Source organism: Engraulis encrasicolus, chromosome 9, assembly GCF_034702125.1.
Source record: "Engraulis encrasicolus isolate BLACKSEA-1 chromosome 9, IST_EnEncr_1.0, whole genome shotgun sequence".
Classification (NCBI taxonomy): Eukaryota; Metazoa; Chordata; class Actinopteri; order Clupeiformes; family Engraulidae; genus Engraulis; species Engraulis encrasicolus.
The window spans coordinates 30,224,557-30,241,735 of record NC_085865.1 but is presented as its reverse complement, the minus strand read 5'-3'; the positions used below and the strand labels follow the sequence as shown (position 1 = coordinate 30,241,735).

At 43.8% G+C, this 17,179-nt stretch overlaps 1 protein-coding gene across 1 annotated transcript in view; it reads right to left on the bottom strand.

Annotated features, from left to right (window-relative positions):
• Positions 1-3,750: 3,750 nt before the first annotated feature.
• Positions 3,751-17,179, bottom strand: part of waca (WW domain containing adaptor with coiled-coil a) — a 45,839-nt gene continuing 32,410 nt past the window's right edge. The window contains exons 8-13 of the mRNA XM_063206906.1: positions 15,680-15,802; positions 15,082-15,230; positions 14,468-14,583; positions 8,924-9,152; positions 7,616-7,743; positions 3,751-6,303 (exon numbers count right to left, since the gene is read on the bottom strand). Coding sequence (XP_063062976.1) covers positions 6,234-6,303; positions 7,616-7,743; positions 8,924-9,152; positions 14,468-14,583; positions 15,082-15,230; positions 15,680-15,802 — 815 coding nt within the window. The 3' untranslated portion in view covers positions 3,751-6,233. The remainder of the gene's footprint in view (positions 6,304-7,615; positions 7,744-8,923; positions 9,153-14,467; positions 14,584-15,081; positions 15,231-15,679; positions 15,803-17,179) is intronic.

Genomic DNA, 17,179 nt, shown 5'->3' with positions numbered 1-17,179 from the left:
ATTATGATCTACAGAGTGCCCCAATTATACAGTGCTAAATCGCATCTTACAGCAATACATACAGTGGCCTGCAATCTCCAAATACCACTTAATTTTCTTTAAACAGTGTTGTTACAACTATTTTATTAGTAATCTATGAGTTTTGTTCAGAAATTATTGTTAATTTTGATGTTTTGGTAGATAGAACCTTATAATCCTAAAAACATTTTGCGATTTCAGTGTAATAAGGTTCTATCTACATTTTACCTGTTTTAAAAAACACCACTTCCAAATGTTTGATGATTTTAATATTTCAGATTTAGAGTTCATTGAAGGTGTCTTTAAGTCTAGTGTATCAAACAAACCTATTCCATATGCCACTTCTGATCTACAGAGTGCAAAATCTTTAAACCTCAATATCTCAGAACTGGTCAAAAGTCAGATAGAACCCTATAATCCTAAGGCGACGAACTGTCTTTCTTGGGGGGGGAAACCTCCAGGTGAGGCCAGGTCAATAACAATCATCTAGGCAGGTGTCCAATGCTTCTTTGGTCTAATGAGGCTAAGCAGTTTCCACAGTTTCACATAGTGGTGGGGCATCAAGTTTAGTCTGTTATTCAGCCTCAGACACAGGGAGTCTGGGTCTGAATCTGGATTGCTGGGTCTTCCAACAACATGGTAACCCAAAGCATACACTCGCCTCCAAAAGAGTTGTCGCCTATCCATCTGTTTGGAATAACAGCTAATAACCTGACTTTCAATTAATCACTTGGCTTCAGAAGTCACTCATATGAAAGCTACAACCCTCCCGAATGAAAATGTATGTACAAAAATAAATTTCATGCACCAACGAAAGATTCACCCTTTATTGAACACAGACAGGCAGATTTTCACAAGACAAAAGTTTTGTTGCCTATCGAACATAATGTGAAAATGAGCAGATAAGTCACTTCAAAACACTTCAAATACGCAGATTGGGTGTCCTACTTAATCACTGAATCACTCTCACCTCTCCAGAAAATCAACTTTGGCCTTAGGTGTATGTTTAGGGTCATTGTAATCATGGAAAGCAACACAATGAAAATCAATGGAGTTCAATGACAGATGGTGACATATTCGCTATTCGTAGAGCAATACATGTTTAACGTCATGATGTAATCAATGATAAAAGCCCTCAAACACCTGCAGCATGCATGCAGCTCCTCATAAGAGCTGTATCTGTACCATGTTTCACGTTATGCAACATTTCTCTTTTTTCATATTCTTCATCTCCAACACCATATAGTTTAGATGCTATCAGTTCTAAAATGGTTGATCTTGGGATCTTGACTTCAGAGTATGAGTCCCATTAGCCTTCATTTTTGTCAGAATTAGGCCTGACATACTCTTGGCTGGCTTTTTTGAGACAGGACAGTGGGAGAGACTTCTTTGGTGTTAAAGGTGAAGAATTTGGAATAAATACATGGTGCCTAAAGTCAAACATGGGAGGGATACAGCTCTTTTTTTTCACATTATGTTCGATAGGCGACAAAACTTTTGTCTTGTGAAAATCTGCCCTGTCTGTGGTCATTAAAGGGTCAATCTTTCTTTGGTGCATGAAATTTATTTTTGTACATTAATTTTCATTCGAGAGGGTTGTAGCTTTCATATGAGTGTCTTCTGAAGCCAAGTGATTAATTGAAAGTCAGGTTATTAGCTGTTATTCCAAACAGATGGGTAGGCGACAACTCTTTTGGAGGCGAGTGTACATTTAGATTAGTTCAGAGGTTCTTCAAGGACACTAAAACCATGATATTGGAATCACCCGCTCATAGTCCAGTCCTCAATCCCACTGAGAGTCTGTGGTTAATGTGTATGCTCAGCATCCATGTAATTTGGACCAGCTAGAACACTTTGCAGTGAAGAAATTGGCCAAAATCCCTAGTGGGGCATGTGCCAACCTAGGTAGCAACTTATCAGAGCCTGTTGTCAGTTTTGGTTCATAAATGGCGCCATATTGACTATTAATGATCAGGAGGCTAATAATTTTGTCCTTGTCATTTTTGCCCTTTTTTGTTTAAAGTCATCGTAACAATAGAAAAATCCAAATTCAACTCATTGAACATTATCTCCATCAGTGTATTTGTTTCCAGAATAACAGAAACAGTTAATAATGGTCATTCTTACTGAGAAATCAAGAGAAATGTCTAATTTCAGGAGGGGGGCTATTCATATCGTCCTCAACTGTATTTGGGATGAATTAGAGAAGAGACTGAGCCAGACCTTCATGACCAACATCAGTGTGTAACCTCACTAATGCGATTTTGGAAGAATGGTCACTATTCCTATGAACACACTGGTCAACCTTGTGGGCAGCCTTCACAGGTGAGTTGAAGCTGTAATAGGGCCTACTTGCAAAAGTACCCCCTTGAAAAGTACATGATTCATCTCAAGGGGCCATCCTTAATAAATCTGAAGCCGAAAAGGTGTACCTATATCATATTGAACCCTATGTGTTAGGAATGGGATGTCACTAAGTTCATGCTTTGGTAATAGTGTACTTCAGATGGAAGTAATGCATAGACCAAATGTGATATTTATGGTGAAATGGTGACCCCTTCTGGTAGCCTTACATGCCAAGACTGACTCAGCAGTTCACAATGATATCTAATAACGTTCCACACAGGGTGCGATTTGTCAGAAAACCAGAAGGGGGGGATATGCTTCAGATTGTAATCAATATCAATGGAATTACATTGAACTGTGATAAAATCATGTAGAAAAAGTGGCAATATCAAGACCAGAAGGGGGGACAATCCCCCCCCCCCCCCATCCCCCCCTACAAATCGCACCCTGGTTCCACATCAAAATGATGTTGACCTGGACATGCAATGTTTTTTATTGTGCATTTCTGCGCCACACAAGATGAACTCAGTATGTTGGATTCTAATGTTCAGTCACGACACAGAAACAAGTCTGCCATTACAATATGCAAGATGTCAGGTCACCTGCAGTTGTTGGTGTGCAGGTCTGTCCCACCCACCTCATCCCTTCATAGCAGATTTTTTTTCACATCAACCTGAGCTTGAGCTAAGGATGTCTGACAGTGCCAAATGTGAAAAGAAGGAAGGAGCAAGGTTGCACTGAGATTTAGGGAAAAAATATTAGAAGCTTTGAATTACATGGCAGATCTATTTAAAGGACCACTCTAATAGAAAACTATAAGTTTACATGGTTACAAACGTGTTTTCATGTGTCCAGAAACAGAACTCTAATGTACATGGGCCTATGCGTTGTGACCATAGTCTTGATCAGGGTATAGGCAAAGAAAGTAGCTCAAAATTTAAATGGCACCCATTGTCACCCACCATCAAAACATTGCAATGTTGTTTTCTATTCACTTAAGTATTTGTATTTGTGCGAGAGGTTATGCAAAAACGGCTTAAGTTATTACAAGTTTCGCAATGTGAAAGAAACGTATAGGCTTTTTCCCCTAACGTTTTTTCCTAAATCTCAGAGTGCCTCTTCCCTTCCATTCTTTTTTGGATTTTAACTTAACCCATAACACAGTATGCAAAGTCTCCTGAGCGCTCTAAGCCCCTTTGTGTAGTCCAAAATGTACTTTCTGTAGGAAAGATCTTGCGCGCTCAGCTGAAACATCTCAACTCGTAGCAGTTTACAGCTGCTCTCATGGCTGGTCATATTTCTCCTCAATTTTGGCAATAATTTGGAAAAGAATAAGAGTTAACAAAGTCACACTAAAAATAACAAAAACATGCATCAGACCCGGCCTTAAATGATTTTTAGTTTTATTTATCATTATGTACTTTTTTCCATATATGTCAGGAAAACATTACAGAACAATGAGCTGCTTTGTCCTGATTGATGAGGGCATGAACGAGTTTACAGACTGGCGCTTCGTGATGTCAGCGGCGCCGTGGCCAAGGCAGAGGTGCGTGGGATGGTGATGATGGAGTCCTTGTTGAAGTCATGAGACACAATGAGACTGAGGAAGAGTTTGGGTGCTCACACGAGAGCAGCGACACAGGAGGTCAGACTTTCAACAAGGCACTAGAAATACCCAGACCAAGAAAAACCGAAAAAATACCAAAGAAACCAAAAATATAAACCAAAACAAAAACAAGAAAAGAAAAACAATAAATCAGAACCAGTGCTCGCTTTAGTTAGAATGTTTATTACAATACATACAATTCACATTTGACCTTGTGACCCCTGCCTGTCTGTCTTTCTCTGTTCTGACCCTGACGATGAGGAAGGGTGGGGTGGGCCACGTAATGTCCAGTCCTTGCCTGTGTGAGCCCCCCTCACGTCCAGCATCCTCAGCAGCACAACTCTCCCCGCTCTCTCCCAGCCACCCACATACACTTCCCTCTCCATCTGAACGTACAGGGTGCAAATGAAAAATGTGCAGCAATAATTTATGGATACAACATATCTGATATACTAATAATCACTGCAACTTTTTTTTTTTTTTTGAAATAAAGCGGCTCTCTCTTTTTCAAATTCCATTACTACTTCAGCAACTGTACAAAGGAATGGTCTTTTTGTTTGATGTGAGGGCACGTCCTGTTCTTGACAGAACGTGTTGCACTCATTTTCTTTTTAAAGTACAGCTTTTAAAAACAGACGGACAGACGGGCAACAGAAATACACAAGAAAAAGAGAGTCTGGATGGAAAGTAAAAAAAAAAAAAGAAAAACCCAGAAACAACGGGAAAAAAAAAGAAATTCAGTTGGGAGAGAAGCAAGAGTTCCAGCAACTAACCACCACATGTCCACGCTTGGAGAACAAAGCATTACTGATTGGTGGTTTTGCGTGCTGGGTTGTTTGGGCCCCCAGGGTGGGACCATTCTGTTGCACTGCGGCACCGATGGTCCTTGCCCTCTCACTTGCCCAACTGTGCGCCCTCTCGCCAACTAGCCCCCCTCCTCAATCCTCTTTGCCCCTCAGCCTGCCCCCCTGCCCCTCGTTTTCTTTTTCCTCCCATCATACTGACAGGCATTGGTGATTGCAGTACTGGAGCGAGGTCACCAGGGGGCAGTATCGGAGCATCACTGGAGGCTTTGCGTCCGGCCAAACAGACGGCTAGTTGGACAGACAGGGGAGGCCCCCACCCCTCATAACCAGACCGCCAGTAGACAAAGAGAGGATACAGGAGACTACACTGCTAACCAGGTACGTTTCAGCATTACAGTCCATACAATGAGTAAACAGTCATTAGACTCGAGTGCGCGTTTGTTGATGTCTGTCCATGTAGGGAAGTATGTATTTATGAAACGGGAGAAGTAGCGGGAAAAACTGCAGACGTGTGTATGCAGCCTGTGAGGAAGCGGGTATCATCCAGCGCGGAGTGGACACATGACTGTGCCTCATCTGTTTTCGTGTGTGTGTGGGGGGTATGTTCATTAAGTGTTGAGGGCAAAAAGGTGACGGTAGGGGGTTGGGTAATGATTTTTTTGGGGGGGTTAGGTGTTCAGTGACACTCCCATTCTGGATCTTCCCCATCATATCCATGCAGGTCCGTGGTGCGTGCTCAGGGCAAAAAAAAAATGGTTCGCCGCTCAGTCTACCACAAAGAAGGGGGAGAGGGAAACAGCCGACTGGCGTCCCCTCCGACTCCTCTAGAGCAGGGGGAAGGTTCCGGACGTTAGCCGGCTGACAGTGGGGGCCCAGTTGATGTCGGTTCCATTGTTTGGATGTTGAAAGCTTTTTTAATTTTTTTATTCCTCCTCTTTCGTATGTGTGTTTTTTTTTCTTGTCTGATAGGCATGGCTTTCCATGGCTTCTACAAAACCTATTTACAAACATGGAAATAACATCTACTGGAAATCTACACGCCCAAAAGGCAGAGAGGAGAGGCATGGGGCATTCCTGTTTCAAACACCCGAGACTCACATCCACCCACAGCAAACACACACACGCACACGCGCACACACACACAGGCGCACACACATACACACATTCTCCCTCTTGGTCCAGAAGTGGATGCAGTTCTGTTTATGGGCATACTGGAGCCCAAATATAGCACAACCATGGCTCTCCAGGGTTCTGAATGTGTGCAACATGTTGATAAACCACACAAAACATCGAACACACATGCAAGCCAACTCTCTCTCACACACACACACACACGTGTACACACTCACTGACGCACACGCACGCAGGCCACATGCACTCACACACGCATGTTCTTTAACCCCTCTCTCCTCTCCACTCCTTTTTCAGATCCCCAACGCTCTGGCACACTCAACTTCTCACATCATGAAGGAATTCTGATTCTTCAGCTTTTCAAGTTCCTTAATTTGCTGTCTCAAGAACAGTATCCTAGAGAGAGGAAGAGACAGAGAGAGGGACAGTTAAAAAAGTAATAACTACAACGGCCTGTTAATTCATTCATAAAAGTGAACATTTAACATTTACAGTACGTGGACGGGGTGGTTAAGCTACATTCACAAACGCTACTTGCTTCTCACTCACCTACTCACCACTGGCTCATAGAACATTTGCTAAACGTTCCTGCAGGTTTGACTGCCACGGCAAAAGCGAGAAGCTAACTAATAGTTCGAACTGTGCATTCCAATTGGTTTCTCGCCTCGCTGAAAGTTAAAATGTTTTTATCTCGGCATCTGAGCGCATCACATCACTTGTACTCTACTCACCAAAACACAAAGACATTCTATTGACTTCACTCGCCGAGCTAGTAACTAGTAGCGATGTGTGTGTGAATGTGGCTTTAAAGTCACACACAATGAAACCATGCAACCTTCTGCTTTTTGATTTTGTTTCTATTCCTCATACTGAATTACAGCTTTTAAGGCTGACGACTACTGGGCTAGAGTAAGCAGTGGATAACAAGAGAGTGCAGCATAGTCACTTAACACTGCACTAACACAGCAGCAGTAATCTCTGTTCATTCATTACAATCCAGTGGCAGACATTCCAAATAACCTGCTTTTAACAGGCCAATTCAACTAGTACAGGAATGTCAAACTCGGGGCCTAGGAGCCAAACTTTTACTTGTCCCATGAGGTCATTTCAAATGTGTATTACAGTTGGCACCATCAATATTTAGTGTAGGACTTCAACATGAAATTTGGTGTCATGGATTTTGAGTGGGCCCAGGCCAGTGCAACATCTCACAATCTGAATTTAAATTTAAGCATTAAGTGCGTGTATTCACAATTTCAGTCCATTTTTTAAGGCTCTCCACTTTGAAATTGATTGAGAGACAAAATCAAAATCTGGAACAGTTTGACACCCCTGAACTAGTTGATTGTTCAACCAGGTGAATCACCTGGACTGATAAAACCAGATCATCAGGAATACGTGGCACTGGATTGTACATAATGAATCCAGATTGCCCGTCACTGTTTAGCAGTGGTATAAGAAAGGACGCACGACCATGGTTACAGGAAAGTCTTGATGAGTAGAGGTTCATTTCATTAATCAGCCAAGCACTCACATTCAAGAAATCTTTACCAGTTTATTAAAAGTCTGAGTGTGATGACTCTGAAGCGAAGCCTCACCTCAATCACTACACTAATCAGGGGTGCCTAGAGCTTATGAAAAGCAGACTACAGGAAGCAGTGCGTAAAACAATGGTGTTTGATCCCCAGAGCGAAGTGGGTCGGCTCACCTTTGCTCACGCAGCGTGGCCTGGATCTCACAAACTCGCACAAGGGAGCGCAGGTTCTTCAGCTCCGTGCAGTTCTCCGACATGTAGATGCTGCCCATGGTGTGGGCCTCCTCGCGTAGCCGAGACGCCTGCACAAGCACACAGAGGAGGAGGGAGGAGATAAGGGAGTCAGTGGCTGGCTGTGGGAGAGCAACTGTGTGCGTGTGTGTTTGTGTGTATGTCTGTAAGCATAACTGAGACATTGTGTCTGTATGCTTGTGTATGGACCTGCATGTGTGTATGTACCCGTGGCTTTGGCTCCAGTTAAAACTGAGGGACAAAAACTAAAGCAACTGGGGGAGAGAGAGAGTGGGCCAGTTTGAAGTCCCTTGTACAAACAAATTGAGCTTTTGTAGAGAGCCAGCATGCCTACTGTGCCACATTTGCAAGTGAAAGCAGGCAGCCTCCATCAAAAAGCAGACAGTCTCCATCAACAACAGACAGCCAGGCCCAACATCAGGGAGACACAGTAAAGGGTGGGGGGGAACTGGGTAGACAACTGACTCTGCTGGGGTGTGATATTGGATTAATAGCTCTGATGCGTCTCATGGGTAAAAATAAATAACTAGGCTACTTTTGTCAGCACAGATTCAACGTCATTCAGACATTCATGTTTGGCTTTTATATTTGACAAGTAGGACACAAATTGCTTTGCCAATAGATGCAGCACCACCATAATGGGGCTAAGTTTGAATTCTCAGTTCAGCGATGCAGACCCTTCCCTGAGAACCACAAAACTCAAGTCACCTAAGGCAGATAGCACCAACCAACCCTGACAACTAAGTAATAAGTGTCAAACCAAATTCCTCCTTACGAAATAACACATTTTTCAGACCTCAAAAAGGCAAAGAAATTAACCAAATAAACTACCAAATACCAATACTACTTTAATTTGATTTTCAGAATTTCTAGATGGACATGAAGCTATCCAGAGACTTGAGGTACTTCAGTCTCTTCACATGCTCCAACAGCCAAAAAAATAGAATTAGAATTTATCTAATCCATGCATGCCAATCTAACAGCATGGAAGTCATGCTCTGTACCTTTGAAATACTATTTATCTATGTGCTCCGCCAAAGACAGAAACGCCTAATAATTGCTTTAATATGACCTCCAGACTTGATGGGCATTGCAATCTGGAGGCTTGAGGTACTTCCCAGTTTCTCCACATACTCCAACAGCCAAAACATTAGAATAAAAGCACATTTATCCGTGTACAAGAACGTACACAATTTGGAAATTAAAGATCAATAAAGTTGAGGTACTTGCCTGTTTCTCCACGTGCTCTGCTGGCCATCCCTGCACGTGCTTGATGAGGTTCTCATCAAAGTGCGACGCCAGAGAGGGCGTGAAGCAGCCCGGCCTTCCTGTGGGGTCCACCTGGGCCTGCCCACCGCCTGCTGCGGCCCCACCCACTCTACTGTTGCTGCCATTGTTATTGGTGCTGCTGTTGCTCGCGGCGACATGGTTGGGCCCTGGTGAGGGGCTTCTTTGACTGCTGTGGAGTGAGATAAAAAAAAAAAAAAGATTAGTTATTGTATGAAAGGCGGTATAGCGGCCATATGCCTTTGGTTATGCGTTTTTGTAGCAACTTTTATTTTGACGTTCGCCGTGGTGTGTCACGTGACTCTAGGTTGTCGATTAGATTTGTGTTAATGCACCTGGGCACCGGTAGACTGTCAGGGAGAGGAGCTAGGAATGGGAGAGCACAACTTTTGTTGACCGCTTCATTGCAAAAACTGAAATATTGCTCTGTAACGCACAACAGCACTTTACCCTTGTTCCAGTGTCCTACTGCACGGTGGCGGGTTCTAGGATTCATTCACTTTGATGTATTGTAACTGTTGGTCGAATAAAGGACTTACAACGATGAGAAAATGTTTGCAATGTCAACTCTGTGACTCCCTCACTAGTGTCTCGTGGCAGACTGCTTGTAGCCACCACAGCCGGCGTCACACGTACACAGAAACAAGTCAGGCCTATGATGAACAGGAGTTTATGGTGGTTATAGAATGTGAACATTTTCTGCGTTAATACTCGCTGTTGCGTCACGCAGCACAACATGGGCAACACTACTGGTAACACTCGTCGCTTCACTTCCTTGTTAGCTGCTTTCAGAGTTAAGCTTTTTTTTAGCCATGCGCTGCCTTCTAGTGACTCACTGAAACCTGTGCAACTTTTTGCTCTTTTTCAGTTACTTAGTCTGTAGTCATTTTGGACTTACAATGGTAAGAAAACGTAAAGTATATTAAGTGCTATTCAGTGCGGTCTCGATTTTCTTTTTCAACTACTCATGTATACATAATACCAGGGGTCCTCAAGTAAAAAGTCACAGAGGTCCATTATTTCCAAATCTTCCCAGTAAAAGGTCTAGAGGGGTATAAATAATGCAGCACGCAGCACGCGCACACACACACACAGTAGATCTCCCGTTCTGTTTCAATATGCACCAGGCCCCTATGTCATCGCACAAGACTGCTGCATTGTAGGCCTAACATTTGTCAATACAGTACTCCACAATGCACTCTAAGTCTCCTGTGTCTGAAAGGCTCACATTGCAAGACTTTCGATATTTCATTCAAAGCAAAATAGGACATCAGCTGAGAAGCATTAATGCAGGAATTAGTGATGAGTTGGTGGAATTGGAGTTAGTGATTTCATTATAGGGCCGGGCAATATGGAGCAAACATCTTGATATTTCTGCATCTCTTCTACATTTTTTATTCCCCTAAAAAGTTTTAGTAGGCAACAGACATCAAGCCATGCTATGGTAACCTACGGACAGAATGGCTATCTCGGAATTTTCAGTGCAGCTTGCCAAGCTGATCGAAATGCATACCTGGTGAGAGCTAGGTTGCTTTCCCAGCTATCCTATCTCCAAAATACGGCACTGCATCTCGCCCCAAACCCCATGGTTTAAGAAACATTGGCCCTAGTTTGTCAAAGCAGCGTACGACGAGAATCATACGTACGTCGTGCGTACGTTCATTTTCTACAACCAGTTGGCATTTATCAAATCGCATCGTAAGCGCAGGAAAGATGAAATCGTACGACTGCTCTCAGACGGTGTACGCCATTTTCAAGTTGGACTTGCTATGACTATGATCACCAACTTGAGCAGCAGTTGTAGCGCAACAACTCATCATAAATATATGGCCTACATAATTTAAATGTTTTTACATTGTATATTTTGGCTATAAGCCAACTTCTACCCGTTTGAATTGATGCACCATACCTTGGAGCACTGCATTAATTTGGCATAGGTCAACAACTGCAAGAGACTTCTAATTTGTGATTTGACGTGATGTGTGAATAATTGTGCAATATACAGCCGCGTATTGGAATGTGCCTTCAGTCGTGGGATCAATGGACCGACGTCCCTTCTCTTGAACAGCTGGGAGTTCAGGTGCACATCAGTCAATACATACAGTAATAATCTCCCGGTTGAGTTTCGCCTTTTCACGAACAACTATTAACCGAATAATCACCTGACGTGTGTGTCCGATAACACTTTATAGTCGTCCATTTAGGTGGCAAAATGGCTATCCCCTCGAAGGACTGGAGCGCAGGAGAGAAACAGGGCACACATGAGCGCGAGAAGAACAGGTTCTTCTCAGCATTGCCGCTACTTCCTTTAACTTGTAAGAAGATCCTAATTTTCTCTGCTCGTCGTGACTAGGCATCTCTCGAGCAGTGCGCTGATCAGACTCAGCAATGTAGCCAGTGGGAGGTGGTGCCAGATGTTGATTTAAGACTTGATTGGTTTAAATGACTGAAGTTTGTCACAGCAACAGCACGCACTGTCAGGCATGGCATGGGATGAAAATTTTTCCAATTTGCTTTCAAGTATTTTTTAATATGCACATTAGAGCCACGTTCTGAACTGAGAAAATACTCTGGTATACTAAATCATTTCTTGACTTTTGTTTCTAGATCCAATTTACAAAACGGAATTGAAAAACGAAATAAACAAACCACAAAAGGACTGCGCAAGACTTCTTCCTTCTCATCACAGGCTGCAGTGCTTCTATTTGATCCCTAGATGGCAGCCTCCACCTGCTTTGACAATTTCAGCAGCCATAATAATGGGAGGCAGGGATCAAGAGGGGCCTCTCCAGTGTGCCGTCTACTCCCATTTAGGAGGGGACTCCTGAATGCACCTCGACGCTTGACTCACTAACTGACTCCAGAGCAGACTGCCATCTGCACCGCACAATGGACAGCTGCATGCAGACAGGCTGCTGAGACTGATCCCAGTGCAGTGTGTGTGTGTGTGTGTGTGTGTGTGTGTGTGTGTGTAGGAGCAGGGGGAAAGGGAAGTGGGGCATATTTTACACACTACCACACGCATGACCTACATTCTGATAGGCCGCGTGGCGTGCACACACAGGCCTGCTTACACATACACACACACACACAAGCCTGTGCAGTAGACTTCAGTTGCAGGCTCAAACATGTCAGGCTTACTGAAACTAGCATCAGAAAATAAACCAACACTGCACACATACACAATCACACACAGTGGTCTCAAACAAACACACAGACTAATGTCTCGGCAGGGGGGGGGCAACACAAACACGCACCATATGTCTGCTCAGCAAGGACCAGCACGCGCACGCACACAGACGCACATACACATAGGCAGACACACGCACGCAGTCACACACACACACACACACATAGGCACACACACACACACACACACAGGCACACACACACACACACACACACACGCACACACACACACACACACACACACACACACACACACACACACACACACACACACACACACACACACACACACACACACACACACACACACACACACACACACACACACGCACACACACACACGCACACACACACACACACAGCAAATGGTGCAAGAGCGTTTTCTTCGACCACACCATTAGTCAGCCTGAGGAGATCAGCGATAAGTGAAGGATGCCCCATTCAAGCATACTTTGCGTTTTTGTAGACAAATTGTGCTGCAGTGGTGTGCAGACAGCTCCAAAAGAGGCGAGTGATGGCATGATATGACAGATTGACTCATCAGAAATACACAGCCTAAATATGGGCTCCCCTGGGCATTTTGCTGAAGATCATTACATCAGATCTAGTGTCAAAACATGTTGTAACACACAATTACATCATCAATAATAAACCATATTTGACTAGCACCAAGGGGGAACAAAACACGACCCAGAAGTAGTAGCATAATTCTCATGAAGAGGATGTTTTTTTTCTCCCCTAATCGTTATGTCAGTGTAAATAAAACATGGGAAACCCTACTACATGCGAGTCCATTTTTCCTTGACCCATTTACCGGTCTTCTGGTGCATCCAAAGAAATGTAAGTCAATGGCTTTAAGCTCATTTGCTTTTCTGACTTCGTAATTTTGATGTGCTTACAAAAAAAACATGTTTGTATTGCACATGTAAAGGTTTACTCTGTTAACATGTTATACTTCATAACTACCTCATCTTCCAGAGGTAGGTGGACATCTCAGGCTCACAAAGTCAAAATCCTGGCACATATTTGATCAAGCCAATGCAATAGACGAGGTGATCCTGATTATACCACATTCCCTCGGCCAAGTTGATAAACCAAGTAGTGAAATCACACGCGTTAGCAGCACAGGCATTTAAGTAAAATGTAGCAGGACTCATCCTTGCTTCCTCCATTGATGTAGTCAGCAAGTATGGGCCCGCCCATGAAATTGCTTGTTTTCCCCCACGTTTGCTAATTTATATGCCTAATGACGGGCTGAGATTGGCACAGCACGACCACATGTGGAGCATTTGGATGGGAAAACAATGCCGTTTTATGGGCGGGCCAGAGGAGCCGACTGGGTCAATCCAAATGGTGCCCCGCTGGTATACTAGCTAGCCCGGTACCTAAACAGCACACTACTGTACAGCCTCCCAAAACAGCCGTGGCCTAGTGGTTAGGGAGTTGGTCTTTCAATCTGGGGGTTGTAGGTTTGAATCCCACCCTCACCTCTCCCTACACACCTCCATCCATGGCTGAGATGGCCCTTGAGCAAGGCACCTAACCCCACCAGGGACTTTAACCAATACCCTGAAAAATTTAGGAAATGTAAGACGCTCTGAATAAAAGCGTCAGCTAAATGTAATGTAATGTAACGTAACGTAACACCACTCAAACAAAACATCCCAATAACTTTGCAAATAGTCACTCAATTAAGACCTTCTCCTTATCATCCTCCTCCTCCTCATCATCATCATCCTCTGCCAAGCACAAAATCCCTGCTGTAAAGATACACTACGAATATCCCAACTTACAGTTCACAGCGATACTTCTGGGAAAAATTGGGTAAGGAAAACGGCTCTGAGAAAGGCATCGATGTGCTTTAGGGAGAATGGTTAGCTTAGTTGTTCTACCCTTCACACACAACTGAAATATGTATGAATGCAGCAAAAGCATGCCTTGCCAAGAAAAACCTTCCTAAATGTGCAAAGCTTTCAGGAGTGTCGTAATGAATAGTTATCGTCTTTGCAATGTTGGATTAAAATGAGGTTGTTGGATTTCAGGTACAGGCCAAGTGGTCTTCGTGAAGTACCCACAAAGAATGCATAGATGATTCTGAATGATTACAAATGAAAGCAATGAATTCAACTGTCATGGCTCACCTCAGATGGCCACACAGCACAGGCCTACAGAAAAACCACAGCACACTTCTGGTACACACACACACGCCCGCGCACGCACACACACCTCGAACTCTGAATGCAGCTACGCACACACACACAAGCGCATGCACGCACACGCACACACACGCGCACTCACCTCTGTCTCTGCAGGGTGCGAGGAGAGCTGGCCGTGTCGTGGTGCTTGTCTGTGGGGAGGGGCTGCTGGGGGGTGGGCTGGGGAAGAGAGCCAGCCTTCACCACAGGTGTGTTCACCTGAGAGGGAGAGAGACAACATCATCATGCACAACATTACATAGTATAGACACAGCTCTCATTCTCTTAGGAACAGTCTAACTCCTTTCAGGACACTGTACATTTGTAGTTAAGCCAGTGTAACATGAGAATACATGGGATTTTTCCTCTGTATGTTCGCATTGTCTAGTTTAACAGTATAGCCATATTAAGCGTAGCAATTGAAGTCCATGGAACTAAACAAAACCTCAAATGTACTTATAAACTTATGTACTTGAAATAAAGTAAAATGTATATTGTGCACTACAGTCATCTATAGCATTCAGGGAACTTCATTTATTTTCAACCTAAACACATGGATCCCGGAAAAACATGGGCTTGATTCATCTCTACCTTTTGCAATGTCTCTGCTTACATCACTCTCATAAACAGTTCATCAAATCCCCAACTAACATAATCATGCATAACAGTACACAATACACCACTCCTTTCCTCATATACATGGGCAGCCCTGGGTACCTTTGCCTGGGTGGCGATGGGCGGCGTGCTGAGCAGGGGCTTATGGGGCGCGGTGTTGGTCTGCGGGGTGCTGATGCGGGGGGACACGTAGGAGCGGGGCGACGAGGCGTCCGAGGTCAGGGACATGGGCGACTGGCTGGAGGGCTGAGCTGCTCACAGAGAAACAGAGGAGTAGACACACACACGCACGCACGCATAAACACAGACCCAAAATGAGATGAGTTGCCCATAGGACTGCTCTGTGACCTTGAATTTAATACACATTTTCCCTTCCTATTCACGATGGTGTCTTTTCAGATACAGGTGTGTGGCTATTGAAGCCCAATATTGAAGGAAAATGTGTCCTTTAAGCCTTATGCCTAATGGCAGCAGGGAATGCAAGCCCTTGAACAGAGTTGCACAAGTAATGTACCTACCAATAGTAATTGTGTGCATGTATAGTGTTGTGTGTGCATGTTTGTGAGTGCGCACATGCATGCGCGCGCCTGCGAATGTGCATCCGTGTGTGTGTGCACGCACATTTGACAGCATGACGGTACATAAAAAGTGTGAGTGAGGCTGGGTATGCATGCGTGTTTGGTGTGGTGCGAGCGCCTACCTTGGTTGGACAGCTGGGCAGCCTGGGAGAGCAGGGAGGTGATGTTGAAGGCAGATGGGCCGGCCGTGAGGATCTTATGCAGCATGGACTGCAGTGACGCCTGAGTCACGGCTGCTGTCAGAACTACAGCACAGCACGGAGCCCAGACAAGCAGAGCAGGAAGAGGAAGAGGGGAAGAGAACAGGGAAAAGAGACAGAGACAAAACATTGAAATTAGGGCTGGGTGACATGAGAAAAAGGTATCGTCAAAGCTTTTTCCCCACATCATCTTGGACCATGTTGAGTTCAGGGCCTGAATTTGGCCACAGGATTGCATATATAATTCTAGGACTTTTAACAATTCTAATGCAAATGAAATTCATGCCATGTAGTTAGCACAATGATTAAGAATGCACTTTCAGTAGACTTTCAAATAAAACCTGTTTTCGAACATACATCTCCGAGATACCATTAGTATGAGAGTCAAACCACATCCTAAAACCTACTGAGTACATGCATAACTATAAGCCCTCTAGGTATCCTTCGTGAGCCAGCGGGTCTATGGAGCCCTTCACAGACAACTAATGACAATAGCACAAAGAGCACAGACTCACCAGAGGCTAAAAGCCCTCTAGCAGTCTCATTAGGTTTACTAATCAACACAAATAGACAGAGCACCACATCAACACACGCCAAGTGTCGAAACATCAATCATAGCCTGTCACCAGTCCACTTCCGGAGTGTTTACTATAAAAAATGCAGGAACGGGAGAGAGATTAACAAATCACACAGCATTCTAAACCCTATGAGCAGCTAAGCAGCCAATTCAGTTCAATGACACATGGCAGCTTGGAGGGATATGTTGTGTCACCAGACTCAAACAGCTGAGGGAACAAGAGAAAGTTAAAATTCAACTATTCAACTCGAAGGGAGGTGGGAAATGAGCATTTCCAAAAATGATGAACTTCTGGGGTGATGAAACTTGCTTGACCATGTAGACCATGTACTTCTTAAAACTAACAAATCAAAACATTGAGTTTTTTTTTTTTTTTTTTTTTTTACACCTTGTAATTGTTAAGAAAGAAAAATAAAGTTAAAAAAAAAACAAAAAAAACATTGAGTTTGTTTATGATGGTTATGGGTATGCCGCAGACTCATACCTGATGAAGATCCAGGGTGATCGAACAGTTGCTAGTTTTAATGAAATTAATCTTATTTTAGGCACTTATTTGCCAGTGCGCAGACCTACATTATTCAACTGACTGACACTATTGTCTGGCGACTACAAAAAGTGTTTTTGGATGCGTGTACCCTTCCCTAAATACCTCTTCCTATGCAACACATTGTCACAGTATGGGGGGTAAAATCAGTGATGCATGGAAAATCCTAATAACTATGCATTGTTGTGCCATTTAAAATATGAAAGACACATTAAGATATAGAGAAAGTGCTGAATAATAATCACCAAGGCTCAAAATGAGCACTAAAAGACCGGCCAAATGTTGGTGAAAATTCAGTTTG